This window comes from Notechis scutatus, chromosome 3, assembly GCF_049901735.1.
Source record: "Notechis scutatus isolate UNSWTSFEM ecotype Mainland chromosome 3, rNotScu1.2, whole genome shotgun sequence".
NCBI lineage: Eukaryota > Metazoa > Chordata > Lepidosauria > Squamata > Elapidae > Notechis > Notechis scutatus.
The window spans coordinates 77,866,246-77,886,926 of NC_142011.1; the positions used below are offsets into that span (position 1 = coordinate 77,866,246).

The 20,681-nt window shown below is 34.9% G+C and overlaps 1 protein-coding gene across 18 annotated transcripts in view; it reads left to right on the forward strand.

The window, feature by feature from the left end:
- Positions 1 to 20,681, forward strand: part of ADGRL2 (adhesion G protein-coupled receptor L2) — a 381,557-nt gene that overhangs the window by 285,151 nt on the left and 75,725 nt on the right. For 13 of the 18 annotated variants that reach the window (XM_087960527.1, XM_087960529.1, XM_087960530.1 and 10 more), the window contains one exon: positions 19,860 to 19,969. In XM_087960527.1, the coding sequence (XP_087816653.1) occupies positions 19,860 to 19,969 (110 nt within the window). Of the gene's footprint in view, positions 1 to 19,859; positions 19,979 to 20,681 lie in introns of all 18 variants that reach the window. The other 5 variants (XM_087960532.1, XM_087960523.1, XM_087960526.1 and 2 more) reach the window with 1 other exon arrangement.

A 20,681-nucleotide genomic window follows, 5' to 3' on the forward strand; every position in this document is an offset into this window, starting at 1 on the left:
AAAAAAAACCCCACAAACTAAATTACTTTTCTGACCCAGCTCCTATCCAAGTGTCATTTGCATGCATTTCCGCCCTTGTCAAACTTTTTTTTTTAAGTGCAGGTTTATCAGATGAGCTTCTTTCAAGTGAAAACAAGGCTGTCCTTTTTTCTAAAGATAAAGAATAAAAGGAAAGTCTTTCATGGATGATCATAGAATTGGAAGGTTGGATCAGGAAATCATCTATCTTATCTGATTGATATCATCAGTTCTTGGTTACTTTGGTCCCTTAATCCTCAAGTCTGCTGAACAAATTTGAGAAGATGGCATCCTTCTTTGTTTATTTAAAACTTTTGTATGGCTTCTCATGTTAAAACTCAGCTGTGGCCAGCCATACAAATTAACACACAACACGGCACCCTCTTTGGAATCATATTGCAAATATTGGTTATATTACTTTGTGACAGTGCAGAAAAACTGGTTCAGTAAAGTATACTGAAAATATAAGATTGTTACAATTGCAGGTTTCCCATGGATTTATACCATTTCTTCTATTTCTTGTAAAGAAATCAGGTTATCAGTATTCAACTGACTTTTTAGAATCAAAAGTTTTCAAAATGGCAGTTTTCTGTTGTGGATCAAAACAACTGTTATTTTTAAAAATACATCTGTAGGAAATGTGTCTTATAGAGTCAACAACAGTCTGAATTTGTCTCTTTCTTTTTCCTCTGTGGATTTAATAACTTTTTGTCCTTTATCTGCTCCAAAAATGATTGTATTGATTGTCACAAATAAGATACTAATTTGAACAAGCGTGCTTCTGGATGAATGAACATGAAAACTGTCATTGTAAATTACTGATCTCAAATATCAGACCCATATTTTCTTTTAGTACGTCACTGGTTTTTACTATCAGAATCTGAGAGATACTTGACAAACCTCTACTGTACATGATTATCAGAGCCAGACGCATTCTCTTAAGCATTCTTTTATGTAGAGCTGGCTTCAGGTTACATCAAAGTGGATGAAGAAACACAGACATTCTTTCTCCATGGTCATCTCAGACAGTGCATTTGTATTTTGATGTGGTGTTTGCAAAGTGTTTTCTATTTATGGTTAGTTTTTAATATTGGTTGCATATGAACTCTTTAGGAGAAAGGAATGATGGTGGTTTTATTTGACCAAGGAGTCACGTATAACTGAATCATATTTTAATAATAATTAGTTCCCAAGTAGAATTTGAGAGTTTCAGTGCTTTTCTTACCTACATTTTCTTCAGTGTTGTCACTAAACAAGCTTATCAGAAAGAGCGACAATTGTATTTGAATTTTCTGACATTCTTAAAAAAAACTCTTGAAAGTCGATCAGTGGCTACTCTGAAATGAAGGACTTATCTTTTGAAAGGTATATCTTTATAATGTTATTTATTAAATGTATATAGTCCATTTTTCCTCCAGGAACTCAAACCACTTACATGATTTGTCCCATCTTTTTTATTGTCTGAAAAACTCAGTGACATAGTTTAGGGTTGAAAATGGTAACAGACACAGAGCCACTCAATGAATTTCATGCCAGTCAGGATTTCAACCAGCACCTTCATACCTCTGGCTAATGCTTCCCTCATCATCTCCTATTGTAATACGTTTCATCCAATAAGTTAGCTTCTGACTCTTATATCTTTCTGCACACTGATTTAGCAATAAGTCACTTAGACTCAATTGGTTCTAATAATTGTTAACCCAAATAACTTGACTTTTTATGTGAACAGTGAGAATTATTTATATTGGTAATGGAAAATTATGTTTCAGTGAAGGGGAATTCCTCTATAAACAGAATGTTGTGATAGTCTTAGCTCAAGAGTTACAACTTGCTTTACCATAAGAAAGTAATTTATTATTTTATAAGTATTTCAACATAGATAAATGATAAATTCACTGATGGGCCATAGTATTTTCTACTCAATTATGTTATGTTCGGCTGTGGTATAGTAAAACAGTTTCTGTTTACGCTAAGGCCTTCAAATGACCAAATACGTGCTGATGAAAGGCACTTGCCTTAACAGAAAAGAAAGGGCAGATCTGACACTTATATGAATTAGCAGTATATTAATTTAAAAATACTTTGAAAATAAGAGCTTTAAATTGCAGATTGGATTTTGTGCCAAACCTCAAGACTCCCAAGGGCCTACATTTGTTTCATAGCAAATCTAATTCCTCTCTTCCCTTCATCTTTCTATTCAACCCAGCTGCTGAATTTTGGAACTGAGACTACTGAGTACATTGTGTACTGAATACATTTAGAATGAACTTTTTTTTAAAAAAAAGCTACCATTATCACTACTGTCCTCTTGCAGGTTCATTTCAGCTTATCAAAACACATCCTTTTTTCTCTAACAATGCTACTGTTTTTTATATTTGTTATACAAAATAATAAGACAGTACTAGCATGCTGTAATTGTGCTTAGTAGTGCATAAACACTTCACACACTCATCCCAATCATAGGATAGCTATAATTATATTACTGGTTGGTACAGTGATGAAAAGTGATTTTAAGCTTCCTGTAGTAAGGACAGCTGAGCCATTTAGCTTGCTCTCTTTCCTAAAGAGGCCTCTAGTAAGCCATAATGGCTGCTGAATAGGAAATATAACCACAATTATTTTTATTCAAACACAGTTTAAATATTAATCAAAGACAATTTATGCTTGAAACTGACAGACATTATTAACATCAAAAATGTGTAATTAACTGCACTGGATATCATGAAGCAGAGTTAGCCAAATAACCACGAGGTCAAATTGCTCTGAAGTTTCCATTGTGGTATTTTATATATTATATGATAGTTGTGCAATTTACAGTAATGTGGTACCTACGTGAAATGATTAAACCTGTCTGTATATAGGAAACCTGTAGAAAATCATATAGTAAGTAGAACTGATGCACTAAAGAAATAAATGAAGATGAGATGTTAGGTCAATGAACATCAGGACAACAATACTTTTACTGGCTGATTTTATGTGTTCAACTTTAAGTTACATTTTAAAAAATAGTAAAAAATAAAATGCTTCCTAAGAGCATGTGTAAAATTGCTTTATCCAGGACTAGCTAACATTCAGTGTTGCTGTGATGACCCAGAGTATGTCAGAAATATAACAAAAACCAAAATTTAAGTAAAAGTCCTTTAATGCCTTCAACTTGGCTTCACTGTTTAATTGTTCACAGTGGAGGAGTAAACTATTTTCAAAATAACATTTCAGAGGAAAGAGACACAGTTCAAATTCAAAGAGCCAATAACAAAGCAAAAACCAAAAACAAACCATACTGTATAAAGTTCCACGATAGACCAGGATAGATAATTGCCAACTTCAGGAAGATAACCAGGTACAGGTTGGAAGAACGCCAACCAAGATAAATCTTCTTTAGGACTAAAACTCTAATTTGTCTCCAGCGTCTGTTAGCATGCAGATCCAAACTCTTATGCAAATCTCCTATCTGCAACCCATTAAGAGGAACATGGCCCTCTCCTCCTGAGTAGACCATGTTTTACCCTGATCCTCTCCTCCCTGCGTGCCCTAGGATAGATAGGGGATGGGCTTGAGTCCTCCTCTAACTGCTCAGCCGGCCTCTGCCCTTCCCCAGCTTCCACCACCTCTGGAGCCACGCTTCCACTCCCTGTTGGCTGTTCCTCCTCTTCCTCAGAGTCAGTCTCCACCAGGGGCATGACAGTTGCTGCTTATGACATGTCTTTTGGGTGTGCCTAGTAAGGTGTGATGCATGTAGAAAAGGAATAGATTTGTATTATCACCTTGCTTTCATAAGCTTGACCCCCTTTTTTCTCCCACAAACACAGATTGATGGGTGGGTAGATAATGCTGAATAAATATTATGAATATATGTTTTTGTACATGTCAACATCTTCTAATAAAAAGTAGCGGGAATAGTTTTTGTTGTTTAAAATGTCCTATACTTGCCTTTGGAATTGTATTAGGCTTTTGCTGTTAACTTTGAAAAAGTATCTTTAAAATATGAACTTTACATTTTTACAAACCATCTGGTGCTGAATTAGTAACTTCTGATGACATTTTGTGCTACAAAAATGGCTGAAATGCAAAATTGTAGGGGTCAAATGTAAGAACAATAGCATGTTTCTTTGGTTCTGGTTTTAATTAATGAAATCATAATTGCCAAAGACATTGGCCAATGTTACTCAAAAAGTAATTCCAGGCTTATATCCTTCCCCTAAAAACACAGAATTTGTTCATTAACAGAGAACAAAAGGGGATTCTCAGCTTTCCTGCATATGAATTTCATATTTGAACATGTTTTGTCTTTGTGTACGTGCATTTCTGTTGGAAAAGAACAGGAACTAAAATAAACTCAGTCTGCCTTCCTGTTGCTTAGAAAAACATTGCCAGTGTTATATATTATTTAACATGTGTACCCTGTTTATATCAGTGACATAAGAGTATGTGCTAGTTTTTCATAAGGGGACACTTTCCCCGCTTCATAAAACACTGCCTTGTGCTCTCAGTCCCGTGCATGGTGTTAGTGGATATTTAAAGCAGTTCTGCTTAACATTTTATAGGTCATGATCAACTGAACCCATAAAGCAAGTTAATGCTATGAAGCTAATGTGGTTTAAGAGTAATGTAGAGTAAATGCTTCATTCAGAGTAATAGTTTTACCTTGCTACTGAAATGTGAATTGGGTATTTTTTAAAAAATATTGTAAGCTTCCCATTTCAATTTTCTGTGAGAGCATAGTAATGCTGCTGCACTATTGTACCAATCTGTTATTTTCTTGAAGTCCCTGTCTCCCTTTTAAAATGATTTCATAGAAGCAGAAGATTTTTGCATTCCCACTTTATTCACAATGGATACATTAACCCACATGCCACTTTAATAGACAGTACAATTGAAAGATTGCCTACTAATACAGAAAGATGTCTCTCCAAATTCCTTCAACACATAGAAGCTAAGAATGAAAGCAAGGAAATGGAAGTATGTTGGGACAATGCCAAAGGTGTGTCCCCCCTTATAATTTAATCCCTTGGCTTCCCTATACATTGAATAATACAGGAAGAGAGCTATTGTTCTCCATAAAGCTATTCTTGGGAGTTCCAGTAAATGTCTTCAGACATTTGTTAGTATAAGTATAGAATTAATGAGAAATTGGCCTCCAATTGTCAGAGAAAGTTTGACTGCATTTGGCTGAATGTAGTGCCATATTTCTACAACAGGGGACCCTGTTGCTCAGGAATTCCATTCTCAGGTAAAAGAAATCTTCAGGTGCTAGGGAACATCATGAATGGAAGCAAAGAAGGCACAGAGTTTGTGTCCTCATCTCACCTTTTTGATTTTTGAGGGAGGCCTGAAGAAATCTGCAGTAACTAAGAAGTATGTATGAGCAATTTATATGTGTTTATTGTCTATCGTGGATGGATGATGGATGGATGGATGGATGGATGGATGAGGCAGTCCTTGCTTAATGACCACAATTGGCTCCAGAATCTTAGTTATTGAGCAAAACAGTCATTAAGTATGATCCTAAGTGGCTGCTTAACAAGCACAATCTAGGTACTCCAGGTTGCAGTCATTAAACAGTCTTGGATGGATTAAGTGGAATCCCAGATATGGCAATGAGGTAGGCAAGACCCTGGGAGATCTGATGCAAGCTGTGCATGAACGTTTCTCCACTCAGTTGTTGAAAATCCTCTGAAATACAAGAAAAAAAAACTGTAGGCCCTGAGTCAAAACACATGAGCATGTCCTTTGCTGAGCTTCAACCATTCCTCTGAGGCAACCCATGCTCCTTACAGTACCTTACTGCACTGGAGCTGAAAATCCTCTCCTGAAATCAACAAATATTTCCAGCTGCTAAACCAGGAGACACACAAACAGCCTGCACCAGGCCTCCAGGGGGCACTGAGTGCTCCTTACCATGCTGCCTCTTCACTATCCACTTTTACTATCTTCTTTTAATGACTCCATAATCCCTTGAGGGGTAGAATCAGGGCAACTGAATGGAGACTGTTTACTAGCTGGGTGCCCTTCCTGTGGCCAATGTGGAGGTTTTTTTTTTTTTTTTTTTCAGCAGATATATTCTCAGAGCATCCAGAGAGAAAAATATCTGCCTCTATCTAGGATCGAACTCACAGCCTCCTGATTATGAGATGAGAGCTTCACCTCTAGGCCACCGCACCATTCTATGCTGCCTCTTCACTCTGGCAATGTAAAATTTTCATAGCTGAAAATCCTTTGATTTCAATGGATTTTTCATCCAGTGCTCAGAAATGAGATGGAGTCCTCTTAGTAGGCGGCAGCACCTTACAACATTCCATGCTGGCTTTCCCATTGACTTTTTGAGGAAGCCGGCAGGGAAGACTTCAAATGGCAATGACATAACTACCAGATGCCTGTCAAGCAGTTTTAAGTGCCAACAGGTTGCCAAACATGTAGATCATGATCACGTGACTAAGGGGTCACTGCAACCACCATAATGTCATGCACGACTTGTAAGTTCCTTTGTCCAGTGCATTGGTAATTTTGAGCAGTCACTGAATGAACGGTCACTAAGCTCGGGCTACCTGTAGATAGATGGATGAATAGACAGACCGACAGACATGCCCAGACATTTTACATCATTGGGAGCTATAATACAACATTCTGTTGTATTGTGAACATTATACTTGATATAGTCCAAGCATGAGAAAACTGATCTGGGCTATGTTTCATCAAACCATATACGATAAACAAAAGCATGATCTTGATGTTAAAGCATCTCTCTCTTAACTTAAAACTTATCTCCTCTTTTATTTTCAGAAATACTCTTCAACTCTTGTATTACCTGCTTTCTTGCTGTGGTTTTTTACCTAAACAGGGTAATCATGTTGAACATGTCTTTAATCTAGGCATTTTATGAGCTTTGCAAAGCCTTTTATTTTACCATAAATCAGACTCCATCCCCCAGATGCATAACTGGTCATGCAGTTCTTTTTTCTTCTTCTCTTACTTCAAACAAGCCACCATTTACTTACCATTTACCTACACCCTGCAGGGTGTGGGTGTGTGAACTTGGGGTTAAAAAGATGCTTCCAGATCTGAAAGTTTGCTTCCTGTCAAATACATGAACTTTGTTAGTCAATTATTCCTTTACTTATAAATGCAAAACCTCTTACTTTCTGTGTTTAACATCCCTAGTTTTTTCCCCCTTTGGCGACTGAGACATAGTGTAAAGGTCCCTCAGAGTATTCTGAATTAAAGAATAATTTAGGTAAAATTTAGGTAAAACATGATCAGGCTTCTGTTATCATGAATGCTATCAATGTTATGAATGATAAATAGGCTTTTTCTTTTCTTATGATTCCTGTCCTGCTGTCATCCCAGCACTTATTTCAATAGGGAAGGATTTACATCTAATACATTAGTTAGGTCGGGTTAAAGTGAGCCTTTTTAATTGTGCAAACACAGATCCTCTTGTGGAGGAAGGCAACTTGAAAAAGGATTAGATTATGAACATTTTCAGCTTAATTAAATACAAGCTTAGAGTGGTGAGCTGGTATATCTCCTCATATGCCGCTTGTACTTCTAAACTTGCTTTTGATTGAAAAGGGAGAGTCAAAGTACTGTTTCCAGCATGTTTTTTCTTTACTAAAAACGGATTGTAGCTTATGAATGAATCATACTGATTCTAGCAAAATTTGTATGGGAATTTGTAGCACTCCCTTTTCAAAGGTTATGCTTTTTTTGGAAATGTAATATTTTTTTACAGAGTATTCTGGAAAGTTTAGTAAATTTTTCACTACAAATTTTCCATTACAAATTTTATAAATTTCCCACTAACTGTGGTGAGATACTGCTTTGTCACTGATAAGTAGTCATTCTTTTCATGACGTCCGAGCTCTTGAGGGAATAAAATAATAACATTTACACAATGCTTCTAGCACAAACTTACCAAACTTCTGTTTAAATAACAAATGACAGCACTGGAAGTTATATGATTAAAGGCCCTTCCTAGGGGACAGCACTTCTGTCAAATGCTTTAAGCTGTCCATATACATGAAGAAAAAAAGATGGTAAGGAAATCAGCAGATCAAATCCAAGGGCATTCCTTTGATTCTTAACCCCACAGTTTGACATTAATACTTTTAAAGCCATAAATGGATAATTAAAATATGTATGCTGGAAAGAGATCTCAAATTTCTGTTTAATCAGTTCAAAAAGGAAAGCAAAAAAAAAAAAAAAAAGACACATGTATCACTAGGAAATAATTAGCCAGATTATTATTTTAGATTTTTTAAAAAAATACTTTGCTTCATATTGAAATGGGCTGCAGAGTTTTATAAATACAGTGGAGACACTGCAAGGTATACAAAGAGACACCCTTGAAAATGGGGTTGTCCCACTACAAAAATACACTAGCTGTCCCCATCCTAGATTTGAATGGCTGCTTGAAGACCCTGAGAAAGTAATTAATGGCGGCCTATTTAGGGAAATCCAGAACTGTGAGAATGAAAAATATGTCTCCATGGAAGGATCTTTAAGGAACAAGTAATTAGAAGTGCCAGAAGTTTGCAATGACCAATGTAAATTTGAGTGTAATTAGGATGAGCATAGGCTGAGGATAGAAGTGCTTGGCATGCACAATTGTCTTCATATCATGCTACTAATTAAATATTTAAAGGTCCCCCTCCTCTTCTCTCCCCTCCCTCCCCAATGAGAGAAAAATAACCTGCCTCACAAGAATGGGTAATTTCTGCCGATAATTTACAGGTTGTAGTGGGGAGGATGCCAAGGTTTTGCAAGGTTATGTCCTATTATTCCATATCTTTTATAAGGCCCGGTAACAAGTTTCTTGCTAATTTAAATCTTAACTAGGACATCCCATAGCGATTTCCCATTTCCTCTGTCAAAATGGGGAGTGATAGTTTCTGTATGTGAAAACTGCAATGGGGAAACATTTTCATGAGTAATTGGCCCTAATTGACACTGGCTCCAATATATGGCAATACATTGTAATTATCCAAGGAGAAGTTTGGAAACTCTAGGCATCATATGAATGTTTAAATAAAGAAGTACATACACATTTATTCACTGTATATGTGTGTGATAACTGTGCCCCTACATTATGTTTTGACACGATGACCCCTTGAAATAAAAGGAGTCTCAGTGGTCTACTCTGCAAATAAATATGCTTTATTTTGCTCCTAAAATTAAGCCACTTTTATGTTGAATGTGCAGTTTTGTAAACCAGGAAGTTGGTCTGGATTAATAAGACTCTGGGTGACTCAAGCCTAATTTGCATTAAACTGACCCAAAGGTCTTGTAAAATGGCTCAGAATTATCAAGGCATCTAACATATCAAGAGTTTTTATTAACAAATTGTTGTTGCTATTTTTAAATTGCTTATTTTGCTAATTAAAAAAGATTAAAGGAGTTTTAGAGGCAGTTTTCAAATTTTATTTAACATATATGCAAATCACATTATATAAAAGAACATTTGCATATTGTTAGCATTGTAAATCCTGGCTAGTAATCAGAGAATCACTTTAAAACAAGAAAAGGGGGAAACAATCTTGACACTTTAAAATGTTTAACCCTTTATGTATATTTAACTACTAAGATGTAATTTATAAACAAGTCTGGTTGCATGCAATGTTTCTTCCCAGATTTACTCTTTATCCTTTCTATATCACTCATGAGGATATTTTAAGATAAAATCTCCCATCCAGTAAGGCACAGCTCCTGATTATTCCATAGAGATATCCATATCATTTCTGTCTAGGGAGATTTTCAGTCATCCACATCATGGTTGTCCAAAAGGTTCTTTTTCAAACAGCAATTGGACTTTCTTTGTTTCTCCTTGAAGACATTTCTCATCCAAGAAGCTTCTTTGGTTCTGATCAGAACTGAAAAGGCACCTTTGGTGTCACATCATTTTTATTGACAAAAATATAGAGATGACCAAATTTTCAGAATGAAATGTTGTTTTTGAGCCCTGATTGGTACTGGATCATTTTTCTTTTAAGTACTAATCAAATCTGACTCTGCTTAGCTTTTGAGGATCACTTTAGATTGTTTGAAATAAGCAATCACATTCAGTATTTCTACAGTAAGCAGACAATATTTTTTCTCCAAACATCAGCAGTATAGTGCTTACTGAATTAGCCATGTTTAAAGGACTGTAGAATTATTGTGCCTAACTCTCCTTAATAATAGGCAATACATTTCAGAGTAATAGATATCTGATAGCTTTACATTTAGAGTGGAAATATATGGGAGAGGTAAGCAGTTTTCTGAGAAGTCCCAGGGAACAGATATAACTTTGCATGTAGGAATTCAGCTTTCCTGTTTTAGATCATATGAAATTTCCCATTGCTTGAGAATTTCATCTTTTTAATGACTTTATTTAAGAATTTATAGGACTTTCTTCAAAACAAAAAGTTTTCCAGAGTGGCTTATAACATATTTTGAAAACCAGTATCTAACATTTTAAACGAATAAGTATAACACAAAACTCAGAAAAGCATACAAAAGTGTAATATACAAACAATTAAATGGATAATTAAAATGATTACTAGGCAGCCGAGATGAGTTGAATTAAATGTTTCTATTCAAGCATAAATAGAAAGTTAATATTAAAAATCCTGAAATAATAAAAACTTTGCCTGGAGTTAAAAAGACAATAAAGTAGGTACCAGACGTGTCTTATTAGAGAGAAGAGAATTGCCAATAAGAAGACACATTTGTGGATAACCACCAGCCATAAGGGAACATGTCACCCAGAGCATAATTTACAGGGAATTTTTTTTTTTACATACTAGCTTAGTTTATCTGTTTTATTTCATTTTCACTCAGTTGATAATGCTTACAATAATAAGCAATTTTGTTCCTATAAGAAAGCATGTTTGAAGTCCATTCAATACCTGCTCTATGGGACTTCGGTTTGAAGGGCTTCAGCGACAGACAGAAATCCGTGATCGTGCATGGTTTCTGTCTGGGCTCACCGCTGGAGCGCCCTGAGCCGGCTGGTTTCGGGGCTAAGCCACCCCATAGAGGTGGTGAAGAGGGGAGACCGCCAGCAGGGTTGAGGAGAGCCGCATCTCTCCTCCTTAGCTGGCCATTACTCCCTTTCCTGAAGGCGGTTGCAGCGATGGTCAGAAATGGAGATCACAAAGGAGAACTTGACCGGAAAAGAATGTGCAGGAGGAAGATAAGAAGTGAAAGTTTTGGCTGACGGGGTTAAATTGTAAAAGCAACAACTAAGGTACCCTGGAATTTAAACTTACAAAAAATAACATCGCTCCCAAAGAAGAGTTGGAAGCAGCGAAGGAAAGTGAAAAGGGAAAGGTTTGGCTTTTTTCTTCTCTCTCCTTCCCTATACTGACAACTAAGAGGGTTAAATAAGAAATTGGAAAAATCCACTTTGACATCAATAGGCAATTAAGCTGAAAATAAAATAAAATGCCAAAGGGATAATAAAGATTTCTGGACATTAAAATTTTTCTTTTTCATAAGCAGGAAGGGAGAGAAAAAAATAAGGGCAGGATCTGGAAGAGGGAGGAGACTGCCTGGAATTAAAAAGAATCTACAATAAAACTTCAACAAGACTTCTAAAAGATACATTTTAACTGAAAGTTTGCAACTAAATAGTAACCCCAGGAAGAGAAAGTGAAAAAAAAAGAGCAAAAAAGAAACAGCTTGCGTGTATTTGGATTATTTGGTGATCTTTGGATTTTTGGTTATTATATTTGAATGACTAAAATCAATCAGGTGGTTGTTTAAAAATTTATACAATGGCACCACTTCTGGATGAATTGAAAATGGAACTTAAAAAGTACAAAGAAGATGCACAAGAAGGGAAGGGTTCTTTTGGCTTCATTTTTCAATTCTTAGAAATGGAGATTTGGAACTATGAGAAACAACAAACGACTCCAAAACAAGAAGACTGGGACAAAGAAGAAGCCATCTTTAATGAACAAGCAATTTTATGTGGGAAAGAAAAAGGAAAGGGGGAAAAGAGAATGGAGAATTTAAGACTTAAAAAAACAACCAAAGAAAAGAAAAATAATTCGAAAAATAAGTATAATACTGGAAAGCAACAGAAAAGGGGAATACAGAAGAGAGAAATAGAGGTAGGGAGACAAGGGGGTAAAAAAGGGAGAGAGAAGAGAGGGAAGAAGGAAAGGAAAAGAAGTTACAAAGGACCGGAACAAGATATAGAGAAACAGGACCTATTTAGAGATAATGGGTGAAAATCTAATTGAAAAAGGGATTCTGTAAAGGTACATAAGATTGTATTGTTATATTAGTAATAGAAATAACTTTAGAAAATTGGAAACAACGTATGTTTAAAATGAGGGATAAAATAGTGTAACTTAGTGAAATGTTTGTGAATAAAATAAGTGAAATAAAATAAATGAGAAAATTGAAATTAGGAAGGAACGGGAACATTTTAATTAGTTAATGTTTTATAAAATATAAGTGAAGAGGAGGGGAATTAACTGTGGAAATCTTATAATTGTTCCCATAGAAGTATATTTAATTGAAAAGTAATGTTAAAGATGTTAAGACTTTAATTAATATTAATATTAATGATAGAATTGAATTGAATTGGAATGGAATGTTGTTTTAATTATATACATTTATATTTTTTTTCTTTTTTTAAGAATACAGTGTGTATTTTAAGAATGTACCAAGCAGAATCCGAATGGAAGTTATGTATTATATCGAATGTTACAACTTTAGGGAAAAGATATAAAGGCGTCATACTCCAATCAGTAACTACAGGAGAAATTTTGTTTAATGAGAAAAGATAATAGGTAATTGAAACAGGACAGACAAAAAATATACAATGATTTGAATTGAGATGAGATAATTAAAATAAAATTGAGAAAATTAAAAGAGGGGAGAAGCTATGCAGAAAATGTAAAATAGTAATAAGATATGGAATAGAATATAAAAATGAGCATGAACCTGAATTTGTGTCTGTACGAAGAAATGTAACCCGGGATTACGCTACTTTCAAAAAAGATGTTTTATTTGTATTTTTTTTCTCTTTGTGAAAACTCAAATAAAATTTACAAAAAAAAAAAAAATACCTGCTCTATGGAAGATCTGAAAGGCTATGAAGACTTGGCTTTCTTCCTAGACATTAGAGTTAAGATGTTAGTAGAAACCAATATGTGTGTGTTCATATTATGGGTTAGGCAGTGCATTGCATTGGTTTTTTTCATTGTATTGTTTATTCGTAGGAGTTTTATCATGTTTTCTGTATTAGTTGTTGGCCATTTAACGTTACTTGTTTAAGATGGGCATCCATATAAAAGCTATGAAATAAATAAATGACACTAATTACATCCGGTTGCAACCATACAAGCTAAGCAGCTAGCATCTACATGAGGGTCCATAAGAAATTCCGCTATGCCAGTGGCATAATGTAGTTGTAACTTTTAGTTGCAGCCAATATTCTGTTGGATTTTTAAGTAGCAGAAATTACGTAGAACTAGCTTGAATCAAAAAGTGCCTTTCTTAAATGGAAATACACATTCAAAGTGACCTCTTGTTTTCTGTCCATTGCCTCATTCAGCTGTTGCTCAGTCCTTTGACATGTTGTACATCCTTCAAAATATCTCTGATAGTTTCAAATAACTGTTCCTGGCACCACTGCTTTCAGTCATGTTTGCCAAAACTTCACGAATTGTTTAGCACTGTAAGATTTTTGTTTAATGGTTCGTGTCCTTTTGGTTTTTACTTGCAAAAAATTCATAGGGTACTTGCATTTCAATAGACAATTGCCAATTTACTTCAAGTCAATTTGTTCCCCTTTATTGATTTTAAGAATAAGAAAAACAGAAAAAGATTGCTGTATTTAGTATTTATATTACATTTTAAAATATCTGCCCCAAGCATTACTTATTGCATTAATTATGACAAATGATCATTACTATGCAATACCTCCTATGTTATATTAATTGCACTACATTTACTTTCCTTATGTTTATTTATTAATTAATAATGTCCAATAAATCATCAGCTATTAAACAATTAAAGAAAACTATTCATCTGTGTTTCCCCTTATGTACTGATAATTATTGCCTTTTATACAGACCCTATTTTTTCACTCCATGATTTTTCAGGGGACAAGTATCTGGGTGTATTTGCATAAACAAAAGCATGTGTGTTTACATATGTGCAGGCCAGCCACCATCAAGCATCTCAAGCAGTCCCAAGTGGGCTAGATTCCCTATTCTATGGCAATTTTATATATTTGTAAGTCAGATTTGTTAAAATTAAAATGAGATGTAGTCACATGTGTTTTGAAGTTTCTGTTTGCAATATGCAGAAATAACTGCTACATGAATTCTGTTGATTCTTTTAAAGAGCAAAATGCCACTCATGATCTGCCCAAATAGGGTGAGATACAGTAGCATCTGTTGCTGTCAGGTTAAATATATATATTTGGGGTAACTGCATGAAACTGCACACATACACACTACATATTAAAAAATATGTTCAACAACTTCTGGAACCAAAGTAGATTTGCAAGAAAACTTTTAGAAAGTTCAGTATATTATAGCATTACGAATACGGTCAGCATTGTTTGAGTCTAGACCTACTGATGCACATTTCAATCATATAAACCTGACTTCCATTGAGAGAAAACAGATATATAGGTCCCGTGGCTTTGAAATGAGGCTGATGCAATTTACATCAGATTTGCTTCTAGGTATGTTAAGACTATTGCTCTACGAAGTCCCATATGTGATGGGATTGTGAATTTAGAATTCAACTGTCTGTTAGAATTAGCTTTGCCTATACTCTGTGATCTCAGTGTGTAGATTCAGTCTTAATTTCAGTTAGTCCCAGTATATTAGCCTTGTCGTTTACACCCAGATCCTCTTTTTAATGCTGGAGTATTTGTTCAAGACTATAGATCTTGCATTTTTAATCTTTCTTAGAACAGTGGTGAATAATGGCCCTTGGCAGGAGATAATGAAATTTTCTTAATTTATATTTTTGAAGTGGAAGCCTCAATTGAAAATGGCATCCAATGGCCTGGAGACATAGCTCTGGTGCATGTTTCAGGGGAGCGATAATAATAATGCAGTGCCAATAGTGACGGGAAATGATAGGACAGTGAAGAAGTAATTTAAGGAAGAAAAGGGAATGTACCAAAGCTTTATTGTAGCATATCTAATGATCTGCAGAAGATTCCCAGTGGCTTTTGGAGCATGACAGGAGAAACTAATGTTATCTTGCCAAAACAGAAGTCTCTGTTTAATCACCAGAGCTCGACCATTGATTAAAACACCTCACCCAGATAGATTGCTCCTGGAATCTCATCTTCATACTTTTCTCTTGGTAAAGTATAATAATGAGCATATGATAATCAAAAGAAGGGCAAAAGCAATTTGTTGGGAATTGTACTTATTGAAATTACAGCAAGAAAGCAAACAAATTAGAATGGAAACAAAGAGCATTTTTAAAGCCAAGCACAGATGGGACAGACTTCCAGAGTGATAAATGAAAAGTGGCAAATGCAGGAACAGTGGAGATGTAACACAGCCTCCCTTCCTCATTTTTTTTAAATTTTATTTTCTTTAGTCTTAAACATTTTCCTTCAGCTATTGTGTGAAGAACCAAACCTGTGTTTTCGCAATAATTTGAAACTGTTAATTAGATGGCAACCTTTGAGTTCAAAATTTCTTCAGTGCCATGAAGCCCTGGGTTTTCTGAATGTTTTTAAAACTTAAAAAAATACCACATAAGCAACAGAAAAAATATATGTACCTTACATTATAACTAATCTATAAAATAAATGTGTTAGAAATATCTTGGCTAAGGATTGTTCTTACATTTTGAGAAACTTTCAGATTTTCTTAGAGTGTGGTAGAGATGCTAATTTTTCCAGAGTATGTGCTAATGTTGTTCAGGAACAGTTTTTATATAACCAGTATACAATGGCATTGTATAATTGGAACGGTTATGTTATAAACTTATTTTTAAAAAAGGAACAGTTTTTATACATTGACTGCCTTTGGTGTTACAGTATTCACATTATAATTCTCTATTTCTTCAACACCAAGAATTCTCAATCTAGGTATCTGTATCTTTAGCAATATTTGAAATACGGGCCTGGGAATGAAACAATTTGACAAAATTGAGCTACAAACCTTCCAAAGCCCATTTTCCATTTTACAGTATTGTAGAACAGCAGTTGACATCCTAAGTAAGAGATTACTGCTATCTTGCTTGACTCCTGCAGGATTTCCAGAATTATTTATTTATATTTACCCAGACCTTCTGTGCAGCTAAATTTCTATAGGCCATGGGCAGCTTACAAAAGGTCAGAACATGGGATTAAAAACATTAGACATATAAAGCACCAATCAATGAGTGTTAACAGTCCTCCCCACAGGTGTAGGGTAAACTTACATATTCCCAAGTGCATTGAAAAAAGAGTTCTTAAGAAGTGTGAAAATGTGGAGGACCAGAAAACCTGGGATAAGCTGTTCGATAGAAATATTACAAGATACTCTATTATATCCTGTTTATTTAGAGGAGGGAGAAGCTCTTACCACTGATGGATATTATATACTTCTTTACCCTAATTGTTCAGTGATTTATATCTGCCTAGTGACTTTGGCAGTTATAGCAAATCATGTTACATTATGCAGGTTTGATAAACTATTACATAAAGCATAGTAAGACTTTTCTCTCTCTTCCCGTTAGACTCTTTTATTTTAAAGGGACATATTTTAAAACCACTGGATAGCGTACCAATTTGGTCTCTTTCACACAGGAGGGCAAGCTACAAATATTTTTGTATGATAATAGTCATAGAGTAAGAAATATAAATATTGGAATTTCTATGTGGTTTTCAGCTAACCCGTTTTGCCCATAAAATAAGGGCAGTTCCCATCCTTTTGGAGCCCCGTTCCTACTGTCAAAACCTACTCCAGATGTTGTAAGATCCAAAGGGATGAAACATTCTCCAGTTAGGGAGCCAGGGGAACTAAAAGGAGAGATTTTCATCTAAGTGAAATTAAGGGGAAAAATAAGACTTATTAATTACATGAAACAATGTTTAAAGAGACTTGCAATTACTATTCTTAGGCCAAAAGAAGAGAGTTTGTATTGTTATTTATCCTTCTATTGGGACTGCTCATGAAATCAGACAGTTATTCACATATAGGTAGTGTCAACATATGACCATAGTTGGGAAATAGAGCTTCTGTTGTTAAGCAAAGCAGTTGTTAATTGAGTCACTGAAGTTGAGTAAATCACATGGTCATTAAGCAAATCCAGCTTCCCTCATTGACTTTGCTTGTCAGAAGATGGCTGGGAAGGTTGCAAATGGCTATAATGTGACATTGTAATACAGCAGTTGTCATACTTACATGTGAATTGCCAAGCACCTGAAATTTGATCATGTGGTTATGGGGGATGCTATGATAGTTTTAAGTGTACCAGTTTTAAGGCATTGTAACTTGGAACAGTTGCTAAACAAATGGTAGTAAGTGAAGGACGTCCTGTGCAGACGTTAATCAAGAATGCTTCCCAAGTTGTGCTGGTGCAGTGATTAGAATGCAGTACTGCAAGCTAGTACTGCAGACTGCCAGCAGTTCGATTCTCACTAGCTCAAGGTTGACTAGCCTTCCATCCTTCTGAAGTGGGTAAAATGAGGACCCAGATTGTTGACTCTGTACACCACTTAGAAAGGGCTGTAAAGCACTGTAAAGCAATATATAAGTCTAAGTGCTATTGGTATTGTTATTGTTAAAGCTGTTCCCAACTCAAGTACTTATTGCTATTGCTAAGCAGCCATACCAAGTGTACCAGAGGTCACTGCTACCATAGCACTTTAAGGAGAGGGATTTACTTGGGCCAAATTGTTTTATGAAGATCCCTTTGAATACTTTCCACAGCCTAGTCTCTCTCATCCAGATCGTTTGAAGTACAGTAAAAGAAATTCAACTAGAAAAGTCATGCTATTTCAGTTTACAGTACTTGAGATATAAAGCATTGTTAGTTTACAACTCTAACTACTATTATGAAAATACATTCTGAATTTATTAAGAAGATGTATAGTATATGTAGGTGTATTTTTTTTGTTAAGGCATTTTATAAAAATGTAACAGCTAGCCATAGAGTACCTACTACCTAATTAAGATGGGCACATTTATAAGGAAATTATAAATTTATTGTGGGAAATTGCTGAATACACATTGTCTGGTTTATAGTGGTAGACCCGAACCAACAGGCAGCTATCATTGTTGTAGGAATGAGACGATCAGCCAAACGTCTATAACAGATTTCATGGTTTTTTTTTAATCCGTTCTGCAAAAAAAAAAAAAAAAAAACTAGGCTCCAAAGGTTAAAACTAGGCTCTTTTCAGAAGCTAAATACTAAAAAGGGGTGATGTCTGTTTTATCATTTAGTAACAACACTGAAGTTATTCTGAAATGCTGCAATTAAGCTCACTTTAATATTCATTTAGCAAACATGAATTGAAAAAGTGGCTTGATCTTACACCTGTTTTTTGAGAAGACAGATGTCAGAAACTCCAACTCTCCAGCATAAGATTGATGTCTTCAACTTATGCAAGGGTATACAATAGTATGGGAAGTGCTAGTAATGCAGTAGTTTGATATATGGCTGGAGTCAAAGGCTAGACTATTATTTTAAGATCTGGCTGCCTTTCCTTCTAGTTTACTGACAAATAGAACTTACCCAGGAGAGCAGCCAAACTTCCCTTGTTTTAGTTACCAAATTGTTCCTGACCTTTTGTTTGGCTCCTTCCTTTGACTTCACAATGAAACACTGAAAGTTGTTTTGCTGAACTTAGTTTTATTCTAAGTTTTGACAAGTATCACTTCATTTATATTCAAAATTAAAATTTAGTTTGAAACACCAAGTCTTTTATATATTTTATATTTTATATTATATTATACACCAAGTCTTTTGTATTTAAACCAGCAGCTTCAGATTAACATGGTCATTTTATGGGAAATGGATTATGGCTTGATTTCTTGTAAAGGTTTCTTTGGAGTGGGAGATGAATGTTGAGGCAGGAAATGTCTTGAATAAAATGCATCTTCAGTAAAGTTGTTCCAGTATTAAATCTCATATATTTTTAATGTTCTTACTTGCTTTCTTTTATGATTTTTAATATTGTACTTTTTTTAAAAAAAATATTGATTTTCTAAATTTTTAGTTTACTTTTTATTTTACAGTTTTATTTAGAGATGATTAAATCATTTGTTAGTTTATATTACCATAATATTTTATAATTTAACACAATATTTTATGTTGAGTGTAATCAACTTAGAATAGTGTTGGTCGCACAGTGCTTGTCACATCTCCACAATACTATCAAGGTTATTGTAGCATTTCCATCTTTAAAACTTTGGCCCCTCAGATGCAGAGCACAGCTGTTGGAAAATATTCAGCTGTAAATCATAAGTATAACTATTTAAATTGTGCTGCTTTGTAAAAAATATTTCTATTTAATAATTTGAATGACTGAAAATGCATTACTTGTTAGAAAAATTGCATTCAAAACGTAGAGTATAAAAACAAAAACCATAAAAACAACAACAAAAAACAACAACTTAGACTTTTGAAAAAAAAACATTTTGAGTATCTGTTGTTACCCAAACTCTTACTTGTGATTGCTGTGAATCGACATTTCATTATACACTGAACCATTCATTCATTGAACGTATACACATTTCCTCCACTTTCTGGGAAACATGCACATTATAATCCATTGCATCTGACAAGTATTAAACTGTCAAGGATTATAGAACTTACCACCAGAAGATAAAAATAATAAGTTACTCTAAAATTCCTCTGTTGATTTTTTTCTCCTGTTACAGGTGCAACAACAGAACTCAATGTATAGTAGTTACTGGGTCTGATGTGTTTCCTGATCCTTGTCCTGGAACATATAAATACCTCGAAGTCCAATATGAATGTGTCCCTTACAGTAAGTATGCTTTTTTCCACCTTCTTCTTCTTTCCTTGCTCTAGCTTTCACAATTGATGCTGGAGCCATACTGATGGAGAAACGAAGCACATGTTTATGGCCTGAGAACCATTTTGCATGCAAAACACTTGCAGGCTAGGGCCTTCAATTAGCTTCACAAAGTGTGGAAAGGAGCCATGGTGTAATGCTGGCCAAGTGTCTGTCTGTGTTCTTAAGTGTTTGGCTTTTAAGGCTACTATAGTTGATGTTTTTTTCTTCTCAGAAAAAGAAACTTGAATTAGCTATTCAAAAGAGTCAATAGGAATTTGTACTTATGCCCAGTACCAGTTCTTGACAAATTGGCTTGGCTTGCAGTTCTGTAAAGAAACTACTGACTTTACTATTAGTTTTGAAAGGACTACTTGCTGTGGTAATTTTGGCTCATGAATTGGAGTGTGCCATGGAGGTATCTGGGAATAATATCCCGGGTATTACTAGATTTAGCACAATTTATTTTACCTCCAGCTTAAATCTCATGGTCCTTGATCAAGAATACACCTATAATTATACATATTCATCCTTTTTCCCTAGCAGAATTCCCTATTTTAAAAGCTACATGTCTACTCCATTAAGGGACAGAGTTGTGTGCAAAGGTTCAGGTACCCCTGGTCAAAATCTGCTTTTCACCAAATCCATAAGTGAATGGAAACTGACACAATCACTACATCATGTA